This window comes from Sapajus apella, unplaced genomic scaffold, assembly GCF_009761245.1.
Source record: "Sapajus apella isolate SASKATOON/1434 unplaced genomic scaffold, GSC_monkey_1.0 scaffold26, whole genome shotgun sequence".
Classification (NCBI taxonomy): Eukaryota; Metazoa; Chordata; class Mammalia; order Primates; family Cebidae; genus Sapajus; species Sapajus apella.
Window position 1 is genome coordinate 24,700,172 of NW_022436966.1, and position 17,960 is coordinate 24,718,131.

The window sequence follows — 17,960 nt, forward strand, 5'->3', positions numbered from 1 at the left end:
AAAAAAAAAAAAAAAAAAAAAAAAATCACTAAGCAATATTTACCACATATCTATTAGAAAGAGGCAGAAACAAATTCCTTCATCTATCATATATCACCCCTCAGTTAACAAAGGTGCTGATGGTAAAATGTATCACTCAAAGAGTGTCCTGATTAACACAGGTTATTACTACTAAATAGCTCGACTAAAGGCAAGATTTAGGGACAATATGATTCACACAATCGAACTCACTTATTAGAGCCTGCCATCTGCAGAGTAAGAGGGATTCAAAGGGGAGTATGACACAGCCTCCCCCAGAGAGCTGTCTGTGATGACCACCGATAAGAAGCCCCATTAATTCAGATAAACTGAGCTAAGTAAAGGCCTTGAGGCACAGGAGAAATGCATTAGATGAAGTCACCTAATACCTTTTTTGTAATTTTTAGCTAAGGAAATCAAAGTACACCATATTCTTACCTAAGCAAGTAGGAAAATTAACCACAAAAAACTGTATTACTGTTTCTTATCCCTAGTGAATCAGTGTCAGAGGTGGAACTTTAACCCACTAAATCTGCTTTGAGCAACACCAAATGCTAACTTAACCGTTGCAACACAAATATCCTGTTGCCCACCTTTAAAGCTGCAGAATTTGCTTGTTCATCCACAACACCTTTTTTCAGAACCTGATTTTGAGCCCGAAGCTGAAAACAGAAAAAGCAATAATCAATTTTTAATATAAAGCAATTGGTTATATCAAGGAAATCACAACAGTTTTACAGGCATCATTACATTAAGTAACTAAATAGCTTCTCACACATATATGAGAACAAAAAAGTATTAGACCCAAAGAGGGTAGTAGATATAACAATTTACCATTTTACAGATAAGGACACACAGGCTGAGTTGCCCAATGTCATAAAAAAAATCAATGGTAAAACTGGGAATAAAATCCAGTCCCCCAATTTCTAGTGTGTCACTCTATGAAACCAAGTCCCATCCTTAAATAAAACTAATACAATAAATAACACAGTACTGAATATGCCATTTTCCTTGAAATTGTGACACACCATTCATTTGTAAAATACATACAACTGGACGAATTATGAAGTTAGAATTGCACAGAAAATAAAAATGTAGGGCATCAACATACCCAGCAGGACACTGTGCCTAATATTAGACATGCAAATGTCACCATCGACAATGGCCTCAGGAATAGTAGACTTGTTATCAGGCATCAGCTGGGGCAGTGTACAAAAGCAACTAAGAAGCAGGCGCCATTTAAAAGTTAATGATAATACCCACTTACATCTGCATGCTCACTACAAACCAGGCACCATTCTAAGTACTTTCATGTATTACTTCAACTAATCCTAACAATCCTATGAAGTGGCTACTCTAATTGCCTCCATTTTACATATGAGGAAACTGAGGCACAGAGAAGTTAAGCAGCAATGCTGAGATTCAGACTCTACCAGTTTGGACTGTAGAGTCAGAATGCTAATTAGATAATATTGGCTATTTCTCAAAGCTACATTTAAGTGAAAAAAGCAGTGAGCTGGAGAGGTGAGAGATCCCTTTAGAGAAAGAGGTAAAACTTGGGCTTTTTTTCACAGTTAATTATTAAATATTGAGGCATAACTTTATTTTAAATAAAGTATACAAATCAGAAAATATGGAGCTGAATGCATTTTTACTTATACATCTATATAACCACCACTGGCAGGGTTTTAAAAGATAAAATTTACTTCTGTAATAAGAGGAAAGTATCCTCAGCAAAGTGAACATAGAGCACATAAGTATGTAAATTCACTGTAGCTGAAGCAAAAGGTTTACAGATTAATATTCCCAGGGCTCAGTGCAGAGACCATGAAAGACCTGGCTCTTCTCTGAGAAACTGAAAGAATGAGACATTCTTGTATGTGAGCTTTAAAAAAAAAAAATCTATTTCTAAAATTAAAAATAAAAAATTAAAAAAAATCTTTCTAATTCTGCATAGCTCAGATCTGTCTCCTGAGAGGAGAGAACAGAAATGACCCTTTTCTGTGCCAAAAGAATGGGAATATTTGAATGCTAAATCTTAAACTGAATATTTAAAACTCAATGGAAAATTTAGCTAAAATTCTGAGATAAAAAGCAGGAATACTGCAGGATATTCAACAGTTTGGGCAAAAGGCAGACTAAAAAAATGAGATTCTTCTATTTTTAGAAAGTTAGAGAAGACAGTTCATTACTACAATAGAAAGCAGACTCAAATCTCTGCTCTGCCATTTATTAGACAATATAAATTTCGGAAATTCATTTAACCTTTCTGAACTTCAGCTATACGGTCTATAGAATGGGTAAATCAATTTACCCATTCTAAATACCAGACAAAGAAGACATGTAAGGGATAACAGATCCTCTTCTGGTATTTAGAATGGGTAAAGATCTGTAATCTTTTACATGTCTTCTTTGTCTGATATTTAGAAGCTCCTGTATTCCTTCTTCTGAGGCTACTGTGAGAATCAGATAAGAAACCTATGTGAAAGAACTTTCTAAATTATAAAATGCTCCACAGATGGAAACAGAGCTCTTACTATTTTAGATTCAAAACGACAACAGCTCTGTTTATTATAGTGTGCATGGTGTAAGGCATTGTATACCGTGACTGATATGGGGGAGAGATGTAAAATATGTGGTCCCTATTTTCAAAGAACTTACACTTTAAAAGGAAAGATAAAATATTAAAAGATAACTAGCAATAATAATATTTCCTGCTTGAAAAAAAAAGTAGAAGACATTAAATTCTCTAGAACAGGGGTTGGCCAACTACAGTCTGAGGGCCAAATTGGCATGCTATTTTTAAAGTTTTATTGGAACATAGCCATACTCATTCATTTATATACTGTCTATGGTTGCTTTTGAGGTACAATGGAAGAGATAAGTAGTTGCAACAGAAACCACATAGCCTCAAGCCTAAAATATTTACTGTGTGGCCTCTTACAAAAAAGTTTGGTAACCTCTGCTCTAGTAGTTCAAAAGAGAGAAATACCTCTTTAATGTTGACTTCCATGATGTAGTGTTCTACTTTTTAAGCAAATATCACCATAGTCTTGAATAATGTGCTATCTAAATAGCAAAATTCAGTAATTACTTCCAAAACCACGTAGCACCTCCGCCAAAAAAAAATACTGCTTTACTCTTTAGATTTGATTTCATGCCCCTGTCTTAACTCTGATCTGTAATCTCTTTCATGTCTTCTTTGTGTGGTATTTGGAAACTCCTAATGACTACTTCAAGGACTAAGAATGAAGCTTAAAGTCCACTGAACTGATAATTTCCTGTAAGACCAAAACCACAGCAATTAATTTTAAGAAAAAGAACCTCATCTTTCATTTCTAAGGCACAGTGAAGAGTATTTAAAGCAAACTGAACAAACCACTTTGTTAAAAAGCAAAATGAACCTTTGGAGCTACTGCTGTTAGGAATTTAGTATCACTGATTATAACAAAAAAAATTAGAATTTTCTTGGGAAATTTTTTTTTGCTTAACTGGTAACTCAAACATGGCTTCAATGGAACCATTTAACAGACAAGGTAGCTTTCTTAGAAACTGTTATCTGAAACGCCTTTCTATTACTTAGTAGGTAAAAAAGGAGGAAGATGATAAGCTTGCATACTCTTACCATTTTAACTACCCTTTGTGGCATTTAACGTTTTTCTGCATTTCAGCAACACTTCTGCCACTCTTACTGCATTACTGAATGAGAAGCTTGTAAAACGCTGAGATGCTCCCATCAGTCTGGTCTTTTACAAAATTATTATTTATTTATTTATTTATTTATTTATTTTGAGATTGAGTCTCCCTCTATGGCCCACGCTGGAGTACAGTGGTGCGATCTTAGCTCACTGCAGTCTCTGCCTCTCCAGTTCAAGTGATTCTCCTGCCTCAGCCTCCTGAGTAGCTGGGACTACAGGTACCCGCCACCACACCTGGCTAATTTTTTGTAATTTTAGTACGGATAGAGTTTCACCATGTTGGCCAAGCTGGTCTTGAACTTCTGGCCTCAAGTGATCTGCCCGCCTTAGACTCCCAAAGTGCTGGGATTACAGTAATGAGTCACCACATCTGTCCAGCCTAGTCTTTCAGAATCTGTCTTTCTCTGCACCAGCATTCACCACAGAAGGGAGACAAATGAACAGCTTCTGTTTTAGATATAGGCATAAGATTACCAGATGGTCACTACTGCCTCTAGGAGTCCAGAATGGAGAGTCCAATGCATATGACATAACTCAGAAACAACTGCCCTGAAGCCTCTATTAGTACAGAAAAACTCTCCTGCACGTGATAGAGCCTATTTTCAACAGCTGTGCACCAAGCTCTTCTGTTCCATTCAGTGGGGAGAGTACCTCTGAATCCCTCTTAATCCTTTTAAATCTCATTTTTCCTTGTTTTGTAAACTTCTGATTCATTTTACCTTTACTTTGAAAGCACAGCCCTTCTTCACTTTGGCCAACCAAATCCCACCTGTTCTCCAGAATCCTACTTTTTACCTCTGGCCCTACTTCCTTCATAATTTTTCCTAATCACTACCTCTGGCGCACAGAGAGCCTGCACCTCAGTCCCTTTCACACTTGCTAAAAACAAGACATCCTTATTAAACTACTCAATTTTAATTTTACTTCTAAAAATAGTAAATTTTACATTTTATGAATATATGTATTTCTGTATAGGCTGGACACGGTGGCTCATGCCTGTAATCCCAGCACTTTGGGAGGCCAAGGCAGGCGGATCACCTGAGGTCAGGAGTTCAAAACCAGCCTGACCAACATGGCGAAACCGCTTCTCTACTAAAAATACAAAAATTAGCCGGGCATGGTGGCAGCCGCCTGAAATCCCAGTTACTCAGGAGGCTAAGACAGGAGAATTGCTTGAAGCCAGAAGAAGGTTGCAGTGAGCTAAGATCATACCACTGCACTCCAGCCTGGTAGACAGCAAATCAAAAAATAAATAAATAAATTCTGTATTCATTTCCCACCCGCCAACTTAAACTGTTCTCCATGGTAAAGACTACAGTCTACTTCCTTGTATTTCCTCCCTACAATGAAAGATCAATGCTATGAATAGAGAAGGAACTCAATAAATTTTTAATTAATCATATCAGTTAATTAATCAAATTAATAAATTATACTACATATAAAGGTGTTTAAATGTAATACATTATATAAGAGATTGTCATTACTTTAATAGTTTCTTTTAAGACTCTCCAAATAATTTGAACCTCATGATCCTACTGGACACCAAGAATCCTCAAAAACCTTGAGACTAACTCTTTAATGACCAGTGCCCAGACCTGCTATATACAACTCTGGTTCTGGAATACTCCAACTTCAGTCAGGCCTATCACACAGCTGTTGCTCCTGGGACAGAGAGTGGTGGTAAGCTCACTATGATTTCTCTCATGCCACTTTGACAATATGTGATAGGCTAAATGGCTGTTACCTTCAATCACAAACTGTTGGAAGAGTTTGTGGGGAAAGTGAGATGAATCACTCATAGGCATTTTCTCAGGTAATCCTCAACAATCTTCTGTGTTAGAACCACTTTTACATGGCTGTCTTCATGCAATGGACTTTTTGACATTTACACATATTTTACAACCCTATAAAATAAACTTTTAAACATACAGTCTTTTCTTCAATATGAAGTGATTTGTGTAAGACAACCCTACGCCGCACCAAAACCCTGATTCAAAGCTTCAGTATACTGAAGACATGTGCAGACCCCAGCTGCAGTATCTGGCCTGGATGATCCCTAAAACTCCTTCCAGTTCTAACACTGTAAGTACTCCAAATTACTGGGAATCCTACTTAGTCTTTCTTTCTGCCTACTTATTTGTTCCTATCCCAGGATAGGTATAAAGTTTGTGCAGGCTACATACTATGCAGCAATAGCTGGGGTTACTTTGCCACTAAGGCAGGAAAAAACTCTCACATCTGCCTCAAATGGCATCCTTTCTCTTGCTCCTGCTCCCATGCAGAGAAATTCACTAGGACCAAACCCCCACTCCCAACCCTTGCAGTTTAGCTGTCCCTCAGTGAATGGGTGAGTAAATCAGTTAAACTAAAGAGTCAGAGGAGGCTGCCCCTTGTCTTTCTAGGGCCTTGTCCAAAATGTGGTTTTTGGACAGCTGCAACAGTATCACCTGGAAGCAGAATCTCAGGCCCCACCCCAGACCTACTAAACCAGAATCTGTAGTTTAACAAGTGATTCATTTAGACATTTAGGTCTGTGATGCACGGACCCAGGGTCTAAGTTAGCACAGTCCAACAGAGTAGCCAATAGCTACAAGTAGCTGTTTAAATTAAATAAAACCTAAAATTCAGTTCCTCAGTCACTAGCTACATTTCAAGCGCTCAACATCCATGCATGGCTAGTGGTTACCCTGCTGGACAGCACAGATACAGAATATTTTCATCCTCATGGAAACTTCCATTGGATAGCGCTAAACACAAACCTATTTTTTTTTTTTTTTTGAGACATAGTCTCGCTCTGTTGCCCAGGCTGGAGTGCAGTGGTGCAATCTCAGCTCACTGCAATCTCTGCCTCCTGGGTTCCAGTAATTCTCTGCCTAGGCCTCCCAAGTAGCTGGGATTACATGTGCCCGCTACCATGCCTGGCTAATTTTTGTATTTTTAGTAGAGATGAGGTTTCGCCATGTTGACCAGGCTGGTCTTGAACTCCTGACCTCATGATCCACCTGCCTCAGCCTCCCAAAATGCTGGGATTACAGGCGTGAGCCACCAGTGCCCAACCACAAACCTATTTTTCAACCCAACTTTACTAGTGAATCCTGTCTACACATCAGGGTAAACAAACAAACAAACAAAAACACTCATACTCAATTTTAATCCCATCCAGCTCCTGGGTCTATTTCTCTATAGGAGTGGGTCATTAATCAGGTTCTGCCAATCTGGAGAGCAAACATGCTGGATGAAATGAACTGACCCTCTCCCAATATGAGTAGCTGTGTACTAAGAGTATAAGTCTAAAAAGTTCCCAAAGGCAATCCCCTTTGTAAGTAAAGGAAGCATCAGTTGCAAAGTAAACTGTAGAGAAATAATGGATGTTTGGCTTTCCTGCTGGCATCTATTTGCCTCAAAAAAAAAAAAGACCTTCAAACAGATTATCTTTATCTCTGGCAAGGCTACTATCCCAATGCCATTCCTTGAGCAATGATTTTCAAATTTTAACATGAATCCAATCATGGAAAGGTTTGTTACAACACAGATTGCTGAGTCCCACTGCTAGTTTCAGATTCAGTAGGTACAGGGTGGACCCAAGAATTTACATTTTTTTGTTGTTGTTATTGTACTTTGGGCTCTAGGGTACATGTGCACACCCTGCATCCTGCAGGATTGTTGCATAGGTACATACATGTGTTGGTGGTTTGCTGTCTCCATTCCCCAACCCCAAGAATTTACATTTCTAACCCATTCCCAGATGATGATGTTTCAGGGCCTACACTTTGAGGGCCTACACTTTGAGAATCACTGACCCAGGGTAACACAAACATTGGGAAGACAGAACTTGAAACTTGCTTACACACATACATAGGTGCCAGGCAAGAGTGCTCCCGCAAAGAAAGCAGGCTAAAATCAAACGAGCCAGAACTGAGTACTTTTTGCCTCTCTTCTCCGTAATGAGATACAACAGAGCATCAGAAGCAGAGCAGGTCATGGAAGAAATAGCAAGTCAGAAATGGACTTTCATCCTTAATTTTAATGTAGTCACTGAGGTCTTCATTAGCTTTCCCTCACATCTCAAGGAGGTAGCTTGCATCTATTATTTAACTTCACAAACCTCTGAAAACCTACCTCTACATACATTCATTCTCCCTCCCCAAACTCTATCAAATGTGAAATTTTAAAAACCTCAAACGACCTTCTAATTGCCCAAACCACTGGGTCTTAATCTCCATTTTTACTAACCTTTCCATAACACTTGCTTTCAGCAACCTATTTGCCTCAGCAATTCTCATCTGCTTTGATCTCCACAGTTCATCTTTTATCTAACTAGACTCTCAGTCGCTTTAACGGGAGCTCCTCAGACCACTATTTGTCTGTTAGTTTTTCTTCCTTTTCAAGAGGAAAGATTATGAAGGATGGGACCTTTCCTGAGACAAAGGCTGAGATATTGCATGAGGGAATAATGAGAAGACTACCGGTGTCCTTGGTTTAGGGACCATGCTTGCTGCTCTCCTGACGTGCTTCCTTCTAAAGATTAAGAAGACATCTTTTTCTTTTGTATCCTAAATAAGGCAGAAAAATTATGCAACTGGATTTCAGTATCAGCCCACAATTCTGGTACCAGGGAAGGTAACAAAAAGGTAGAATACTCTTAGGCACAGGGCTGGAGAAACCATAGATCATATTTAGAAATTGCCTGCTACTAGAATTGACAGGGAATAAAAAGCACAAGAAATCTTTTGACCAGGATCTGTTCTCTAGTGTTCTGAAATTCCCATCACATTGCAATTAAAAGAATGAAAACTGGCCTGGCCCAACAAGGGAGATGATCCCAAGTCTGGCAGGCCTCCTACAGTCTCCTTAGCATCTTTTCCTACTCCAAGCACATCCTTCCCACAGGTGTTTCCCAATTTCTACCCTGATTAACTCTCAAAGTGCATCTTGATGGAACTTAATCCAAAAGTGCTGGCCTTTGTCCTGACTTTTAGCCAATCCATCTCCATTAGAAAGTTTCAGCTATTACTTCCAACATCACCTCATACTAATAGGTGAATAACAAATTTAGTGTGCCTTCCAACCCTATAACTCCTCGACTGTATCTAACCTCTCTTACAGCCCTTCATTCAGAACTGGCTCTTCTTTCTGCAGCCCTCATTGTGTCAGAAGCAGTCTTGTTCCCTCACCTCAGGACTGCAGGGACAACTCTTGAGTTTTCCCACACTTACCAAGTCCCAAAGAATGAATGAGACACAAGGATGAGTACCTTATATCTTTCGTAAGTTTAGTGCCATGCACATAGCAGGCACTCAAATAAAAAAAAAAAAAAAAAAAGGAAAGCTGAAAAGTATTTTTTAACCATAATTCCTAAATCTAGCCCCTTCTCTATAGCCCAAAAGTCACTAACTTTATATAATCCTACACTACTGTCCCCAAAACTATTTCGACAGTCTACTGTCTGCTTTTCTCCCACCAATCTTTCCCTATTTCAGTCCATCCTTCACAGCTATCAGTGTCCTTCCTAAAAGTAATGTCACTCCCCTGCATAACCTTTGGCATCTCTCCATTACTCAAAAGGTAAAGTTCACTCTTACTACGTGACATCCACAACCTTTCATGATGGAGTCCAAATTACCTATCCAACCTCATTTCACCACTCTCTGCCATGTATCTTAATGAGCTTTCATACCAGCAAACATGGATTGTTTCATTTCCTTTTGTCTAATCCCCAATATAACCTTAACACTTACCCAATGTCTTCAGTGGTCCCATTGAACTAGCACTTGTCCTACTAAATCATAACTATGTTCTACGTTAGAATATTCCATGAAAGGTGACTTGTTAAGCTGGAACCCTGCCTCACTCAACAGACCCTGGTGAACTGCTCACTGGGGGCACATATTAAGTGTCCGTCGAACAAGCTTACACATCCAAAAAAATTTTCAGTTTTTATTACTTTGGGAGGCTATACAATTATTTTAGCAAGGTAGTCCCTAGTCAAAACATTTCTGGAACTCTTGCCATTGGGAATGGCCTTCAGAGCTTGCTGACTCTTTGAAGAAAATCAGTCCCCTTCCTTTATACTCACTAAACATTTTATTTTTTTCCTTCTTTTCACAGGTGTTGATCGTGAAACATTTTCAACCAAAAATAGTAGAGCCAAATTTGAGCATTGCCAACCTCCACCCACCTCCCTACATCACATGGATTTGTTCCAAACAACTTCTGGCCCGACAAGCAAGGAAACGTTCCCTCAAAATATGAAGACTTGCCATCACTAACATTGTGTTACAGGCTCTTAAGACAATTTCAAACGGAAATGAAACAAAGTTTTGCTAATGGTAGCATCACTGAAATAAGTGTAGTATCTCAAAAGGCTCCTATATTTGATGGTGAAGACTTAAGTGTGTATGTTTAGGCACAGGTTTTATTTTTCAAAGAATATTTCATCTTGCTATTTGTTGAATGAAACTTTAAGGAATAAAATGTGTCTCTGTTCCTCCACATTGCAAAATGGGATTATCATCTTCCGACTGACTCCATGAATGCCAAGATCACTGAAAACTAAGCTTAATGACTGTTGAATCAATTTACAAAGATGTAAGATCTGCTTTAATAACTTCATAAGAATATTAAGCTAGAAACACCCTACCCAGAAACCGCAGCATCCTTTCCAAGGAAAAGGTTCTATCATTTAAAAGACTGATGACACAAACACGACAAAGGGGCAGGTCCTCATGTTGCTTAATACGTATCGAGCACCTGCTGGGTGTTCTGCCCCATTCCAGGTAACCGAGGGACAAGAGAAAGAAAAGGACACAGCCGTAGAACTCAAGCTTTCAAAATCATTCCTGACAACCTCTTGCCATAGCCCTGAATACATTCATAATCACCCACGCCTAGTGAAGCAGTTTACCCGAATGTCTGTTTACCCTCTCGAATTGCTTCGGGGGAAGGCAAATGTCTTCAACCTCATATCATCCCTGTGGGAGGGGAGAAAGGTTGATCTTCCCCATCCCAAGGCTGGGAAAATTGAGGAAGCAGCGAGGTAAGGAGTAGTCCACACCTTTCCCTTCCCTTCTTGGGCAGCATCAGAGGCAAGAAGCCAGAATTTCTGACATCCTAGTCCGAAGCCCACTACTTCAGTGAAAAGATAGAATCAAACTCCAGCTCCTTCCTGCAGAAACGCTCATGGACTCAGACACCGCCCGGCCCCATCTCCTGGGAGCTGCAGGTGGAGGCACCGTAATGGTGGACTGAGGCGGCGGAGGGGTAAGGTGGGGTGCGCTCGCGTGCCCCCTCCCCGCAGTACCCCTCGGTCCCGATAAGTCGCTGCCAAGGCAACCCGAGGCCACAGGGCAGGGGACCCCTACTCCCGTACCTTCGAGTACTCCTGAGCCAGCTTCTGGTACTTCCCCTGCAACTCAGCCGAGGCCATGGCCTCCCCTGCCCCGCCCAGGCCAGGCCGCCCAGGCGGCTCAGCCTGTCTCCCGCCCCCAAACCCACACAGGCTCCGGGGTACAGCTCAGGCAGTCTCTGCCTTCTTGGCCACCGCCGCCGCGCCTCCTCCTCCACTTCCGGGTTCGTGGGGTGGGAGGAAGGCGGAGTGGAACCGGGGGCGGAGCGACTACAGAAGGCGGGGCGACGTCTGGCGTCACCGCCCCACTCTTCGCTCCCGAGTACGTGCGTGCGAATCCTCGCCGGCGTGCCTGGGCTGTGCCTCTGGGACCGGGGGCGCCATCTTGACGCATGGTCCAAGATGGCGACCTGGAACGCAGAAGGGAAGAAGAGGGGAAGAGAATCATGAGAGCCAATAGAATGGGCAGAGGACCTAGGAGAGGGACGAAAATTGCGAAGAGCAGAGGGCCGGAAGAAGAAACATTCTCAGCACATCAAGAGTTCTGGCTGACTCTACGCGCCCCCTGGTTCCCGTGGCAACCGCCTGGCGCTTGATGGTTACGTCTTTCAGAAGCAACACGGAAAGATTTGTGTATTCGGCTATTTTGTTATCCGCATATGATAGCACAAGACGTGCTATGCACTGTAAACTCTGAGACCTACCCCAAATTTGTAACGTTTGCTGCTGCCACTGTCCCCGGCTCCAAACCTTCACAGTCTTTTGTATTTTGACATTGACATTTCTTTGTGTCCGTTGTCTACCCACTCCATCCGCCCACTCCTACCCCTTTACACATACCACATCAGAGGTTTTTTCAGTAGATTGAGTAAAAAACCTTTAAGATATTTCAGGTATTGATTCCATCTATGCATGCATAGTGATATGAACAGGAAAAAAAAGATAATTGAAGCAAAAATAATATGCCTGAGACACTTTAGGCGGATTTTGCTTGAATGAAAAGCCTGCCTCATTCATTTAAATTTTTTAAAGATAGTGTTCTAGGTATTGTGTGCATTGAAACATTAAAACGTTCATTAATAGAGAAACTGATAAATATAGGATATATGTTTGTTCAGAAATTACAATATGGCAGTTTAATAACCTAGATCTATATATATCTGTATATATCAACATGGCAAAACCATGTTAAATGTAAAAAGCAAACTGCAGTATACTATAGTATGAAAGGTTACATTTTAAAATGCAAAGTTACATTTTAATTGTTCATGGACACGTGCTAAAAATACAGAAACAAGAACTGGAAGGGAACACGTCAAGTTCTGCATAGTAGTTGCCTTCAGTGAGAAAAAGAGAAAGTAAAAAAAAGAGAAAGGAGATGAAACTGAAGAGGACAAAGGAGCACAAACTTTCTCTTTATATCTTTAATTTTTTAAAGTAAGTATATGAAGATTTTAACTTTTATTATCTGGGTAATAGGTACAGGAATTTATATTGGCACTTTAGAATGCTTGAAAATTTTCATGATTAAAAAAGTATTAATGCTATTTTTGACTATTAGTAAGCCAGGAATTTATAGTGAAGGGCTGAGCCTATGTGCATTTTCAGCCATTGTAGTGTGTAAGAGAATTACAGATTTTTAAAAATGTTTATAGTTTTCAGTTTGCTCATAGCCAGATCCCACTGTCCAGCAAACTTTCAGAACAATAATTTTTAAAATGATTACTCTTAGTTTTCTATGGCACCACCAAGAGGCAGAATTAAATATTGTATCTCAATGGTATGTAAAATAATGGAATTTTTTATTTAAAAAGTCGCCATCCCAGAAATAACATTCCAAAGAAGGAATGTGCAATGTTAGCCAGAGAGCCTATAGAAGTTCATTTTACTGAATTTAGAATTTTAATTTGCACTACTGAATCCGGTTGCTGTATGAGGATGCATTGTTTTAAACTCCCAGTTGGTAAATGTGAATACATTAAAATTAAGACTCTCTTACCAAAAAGACACCATGAAGCAAGTGAAAAGGCAAGCCACAGGGTGAAAGAAGATATTTTCAACATACATATATCCAACATAGAAAGGTCTCTTATCCAAATACATAAAGAGCTCTTACAAATCAATAAGGAAAAAAGGCAACCAAATAGAAAAATGGTCAAGAGACTTCAACAGGCACTTCACAAAGGGAGGTAGACAAATGGCCAATAAACAGGCAATAGGGTATTCAGTTCCATTAATAATCAAGAGGAAGTGAAAGTCAAACCACAGTGATACACCATTGCACACACCACACAAATAGCTAAAATTAAAGAGACAAGTGATAGTGGGGCTATGAAACAAGAGAAACTCACATAAAATGCTGGTAGGAACGTAAACTGGAACAGTCAATTAGAAAAAAAAATCTGGTGTTACGCACTCATTTGAAAAGATACGACTCAATGGCGCACGTTCTAATTCCAGCACTTTGGGAGGCCAAGGCAGTTGGATTACCTGAGGTCAGGAGTTAGGGACCAGCCTGGCCAAAATTATGAAACCCCATCTCTACTAAAAATACAAAAAATTAGCTGGGCATGGTGGTGGGCACCTGTAATCCCAGCTACTTGGGAGCCTGAGGCAGGAGAATCACTTGAACTCTGGAGGCAGAAGTTGCAGTGAGCCAAGATTGGGCCATTACACTCCAGCCTCAAAACAAAGCAAAACAAACAAACAAAAAACCCTCCAAATGTCTATCAACAAACTGGATAAGTAAATGAGTATTTATTCATGTTATGGAATACTAAACAGCAGCAAAAAAGACTGACCTTCAGCTGCAGTATTTTAGATGTCTCAATCCAAAGCAAAAGTCTGATCATAAAAAACAAATTATGTTGTATGATTTTGTTTACATGGTGTTCAAAGAATGATAGAACTCAAAGGTTCAGGTGTGCATGCTTGGCTGATAAAACAGAAAACTAAGAAGTGACAACTGTAAAAGGAGCATGATTACTTTTTGGGAGGAGGAAATGGTAACTATTCACATGGGGAATGAGATGGGCTTCGGGGGTATTGGCAGTGTTCTATTTGTTACCTGTGTGATGTTGACATAGCTGTGCTAACTTCAGATGATAATTCCTTGCAAGGTACATATATTTTCTGTGTACTTTTTTGTATTGGTATTACATTTCACAATAAAATTTTTAAAAATCTCGATTGTCTCATGTTTGCCAGCAATAATTTTCAACCTATAAACATAGTATACTTTGGGGAATGGTGTGAAGGAAGATTTGCTGGGAATTATCATAAATACGTAAGTGCTAGAATGGTCATTAAGTCATTTAAAAACATACTGCTTAGGTTTTTTTTTTTTTTTTTTTGGGATGGAGTTTCGCTCTTGTTACCCAGGCTGGAGTGCAATGGCACGATCTAGGCTCACCGCAACCTCCATCTCCTGAGTTCAAGCAATTCTCCTGCCTCAGCCTCCCGAGTAGCTGGGATTACAGGCACGCGCCACCATGCCCAACTAATTTTTTGTACTTTTAGTAGAGACAGGGTTTCACCATGTTGACCAGGATGGTCTCGATCTCTTGACCTCGTGATCCACCCGCCTCGGCCTCCCAAAGTGCTGGGATTACAGGCTTGAGCCACCGCGCCCGGCCCTTGCTTGGGTTTTTAAAATTTCAGTTGCAAGTGTCAGCAACTGAACTTAAATTAGCTTGGACTCAGGGAATTTACTGGAAGAAGGTGTGGCTAACTCACAGAAAAACAGGAAGAAATTAAGAGATACAGGACTTCAGGCACAACCTATACCAGAAATCTAAATGCTGCTTCAGCTCTCACTCTATCTCTTCTTGCAGGTCTACATCAATTTCCACAGGGTAGCAAGCATAGTTGCCCATGGCACTGAGCCTTCCATCTCAAGGCTTTACCTTCATTACCTCTAAAGAGGAACCAGATTGCTTAGCTCCAGTTTGAAAAATGTCAGGGAGAGTCTCAGATTGGCCCTGCTCCAGTCAGGTGTGTATCCATGGGACAGTGAGATCTAGCTTGAGGTTTTAGTTACACAGAACAGGCAGGTTAGCTGGGAGGACCCCTAGGTCCTGACCAAGCCAAGAGAGACTAGATCACTCTTCCCCCAAATAAAGATTCTGGTGGCAGATGCCACCAGAACGCACCACCAGGCCAGCAAGGGTCAGAAAGCAGCATCGGGACTCACATGATGCAGATCAAGGTTCCCTGCCCTGCTCTTGAGGGCACTTACCTAGAAGCCATCTTGGGAGGCAAGAGGGAGAAGACAACCCAGAACAAATGAGCATTTCTGAAAGGAGGGACTGTTGTGAACCAAAAGAAAACAGTTTCCACTGAAGAGACTAGGATAGTATTAATTGAGTTAGGCGTTGCACTTCCAGTGGAGTACAGACTTTTGAGAAAGACTAAATCTGTCATAGAGAAAGGAGAGGCTCCATTTTCTTTACATACCTAAGAATAATATGAATCAATTGTGGTCACACAGCATGAGCAACAAAAAAGTTTTGTTTGTGTTGTTCATATATCAATAGATCTGGCATAAAACCGGACTTGGTGGCTTCCTTATGCATCATGGAGGGATAGTGATAGAGAACAGCTTGTTAGCTCTCATATAGGAGACTGTACAAGATTAAGCTGGGCCCTGGAGCAGAAAAGGAGACTGAGATGGGAACCATCAGGTCCTGTCTGAAAGGCTACCTCACTTTTATGTGGAGGATGTTCCATACCACAAAGATTGGATACTTTTGAGCCATGTGGCAGCTGGGTGGGTAGACAGAAAACTGCATAGTAGTGGAGGGGTACATATCTATTTTATTATTTTAGAGAATGGCTGATGCAAAGATGAAAAGTGAGATACTGAGTGAAGCTTGGGAACCTAGGATTTGGAGGATGGATATAAAATCTTTAAGATTAAAGAATAACTCCTGATGTGAAGACCATTTTATTATTTTATTTAGACACAGTTTCACTCCATCACTCAGGCTGGAGTGCAGTGGTCCAATCTTGATTCACTGTAACCTCCACCTCCTGGGTTCAAGCGATTCTCATGCCTCAGCCCCCCTAGTAGCTGGGATTATGGGCACATGCCACAAGGCCCAGCAAATTTGTTGTATTTTTCTTTTGTTTTTTAAGTAGAGATGGGGTTTCTCCACTCTGGCCAGGCTGGCCTTGAACTCTTAATTGAGGACTATTTTAAATACAATGTTGTTTTCTATGTAATCTACCCAATCTAACAGTGAGTGACTCATATTTGAATACATTGCTTATTTAACCTCTCACACCCCTAAAAATTCACATAATGGGAGCAAAAAATGGGATTTTGCCGACTTATACAGCAGGTTCTGGTATGTAGTGTTTACAGTCAATCCTCATTATTCATGGACTCTGTATCTGCAAATTTGCCTACTATCTAAAATTTATTTGTAACCCAAAAATTAATAATTATAACACTTTCATGGTCATTTGCAGACATGCACAGAGCAGTGAAAAGATTTGAGTCACTGGAAGCCCACATTTCCAGCTGCAGTCATAGAAGACAAAGCTCATTTTCTTGTTTCAGCTCTCATGCTGTAACTGTGTGATCCTTTTGCTGATCTGTTTTTTTCATTTCTGTTGGTGATTTTGCTGTTTAAAATGGCCTGCAGACAAAGTGCTGAAGGGCCGTCCAGTATTCCTAAGCACAAGAAGGCTGTGATGTGCCTTATGGAGAAAATACAGATGTATGATAAGTTTCATTTGGGCATAAGTTATAGTGCTGTTTGATGTTAATGAATTAACAGTATATATTAGTAAGATCTCTTTAAACAGAAACACACATAAAACAAAGTTACATATTGATTGGCTGACAAAAACGCTGTGACCAGAGGCTCACAGTTACCTGATCCTCTATTTTCCTTAAGAGTAATGTGATTTGCTAATTCAGTGTTTGCTGCAATTTATAGAGCACAACTACTATAAGTAATGAGAACTAAATGTATGTAGATCAAGAACAGTGTGGAACTTCCCTTGGTCATAGAAACAATGATCAGTAGAGTTACATGTTTACTATCTTGACTATTAGATACATTTTCCATATTTGCATACACTTGAAAATCAAGAGATCTTTCAAGTTTCAGAGCTCTCTGCACGTCCTTTAAATTATGCATTCTACTTCATGATAACTTGCTGAATGTGGCAGCGTCTACAGTGATATTGGAAGACCAGCTAGCCCCACTAGCACTTCCCCAAACAGTCACTAAAATAACCAAGCAAAGATTTTCTCTGGCCTGGTTTTACAGTCCCTGTGGCCGGTTACCAAACTTGATTACTGGGCTAACGAACAACTAAGAATGTATGTATAGATGGATGTAGGGGAAGATTTAAGGAAGGCACCAGGTGGGCCTTTTATTATGACATACTGTCCTTGATTTTTTTTTTTTTAATCCAGTGCAAAAATGCATGGCACTCTGCCTTAAATTGAAAAGAAAAGGGGAGAAGGTGGGCAAGGAAGAAAAGAACTTTCCTTTACATGATTTTCTCTTGAGCAGCCAGCTCCAAGTAAGTGTTCACTGAGGCAAAAGTCTGAACAAAATTTGATGATTTGCAACTTTGAGGAGTCCTACTAAAAATAGGAATTCTGTACTTTGTAGTTTTACAACTCCCTTTTTTTAAATTTTTTTTATTTTTTGGCTTTGCTTCATTGCGTTTCCTGTCTCAGTTACAGCAACACAGAAGACCGATGGAACAAGCACAGAGTCCTGAGGTACCTTGTGTTAAGTCACATGGCGGCACAGCAGAACCAAAACCAGGACCCAGGTCCTCCATCTCTACTGCAGATTGTACTTTCCCTAAGTTCGGCTAAGTACCTCCATGTGGGAAACTCTTTACTCTTTAGCTTAAAAAGAAGAATGAGTTCT

At 40.2% G+C, this 17,960-nt stretch overlaps 1 protein-coding gene across 6 annotated transcripts in view; it reads right to left on the bottom strand.

Annotated features, from left to right (window-relative positions):
- The window catches only part of PPP1R21 (protein phosphatase 1 regulatory subunit 21), an 85,777-nt gene extending 74,465 nt beyond the window's left edge, over positions 1 to 11,312 (bottom strand). The window contains exons 1-2 of one of the 6 annotated variants that reach the window (XM_032292167.1): positions 11,086 to 11,307; positions 612 to 680 (exon numbers count right to left, since the gene is read on the bottom strand). In XM_032292167.1, the coding sequence (XP_032148058.1) occupies positions 612 to 680; positions 11,086 to 11,142 (126 nt within the window). In that variant the 5' untranslated portion in view covers positions 11,143 to 11,307. Of the gene's footprint in view, positions 1 to 611; positions 681 to 10,356; positions 10,562 to 10,620; positions 10,720 to 10,770; positions 10,793 to 11,085 lie in introns of those variants that run through there. The other 5 variants (XM_032292172.1, XM_032292170.1, XM_032292173.1 and 2 more) reach the window with 5 other exon arrangements.
- Between the last annotated feature and the right edge of the window lie 6,648 nt (positions 11,313 to 17,960).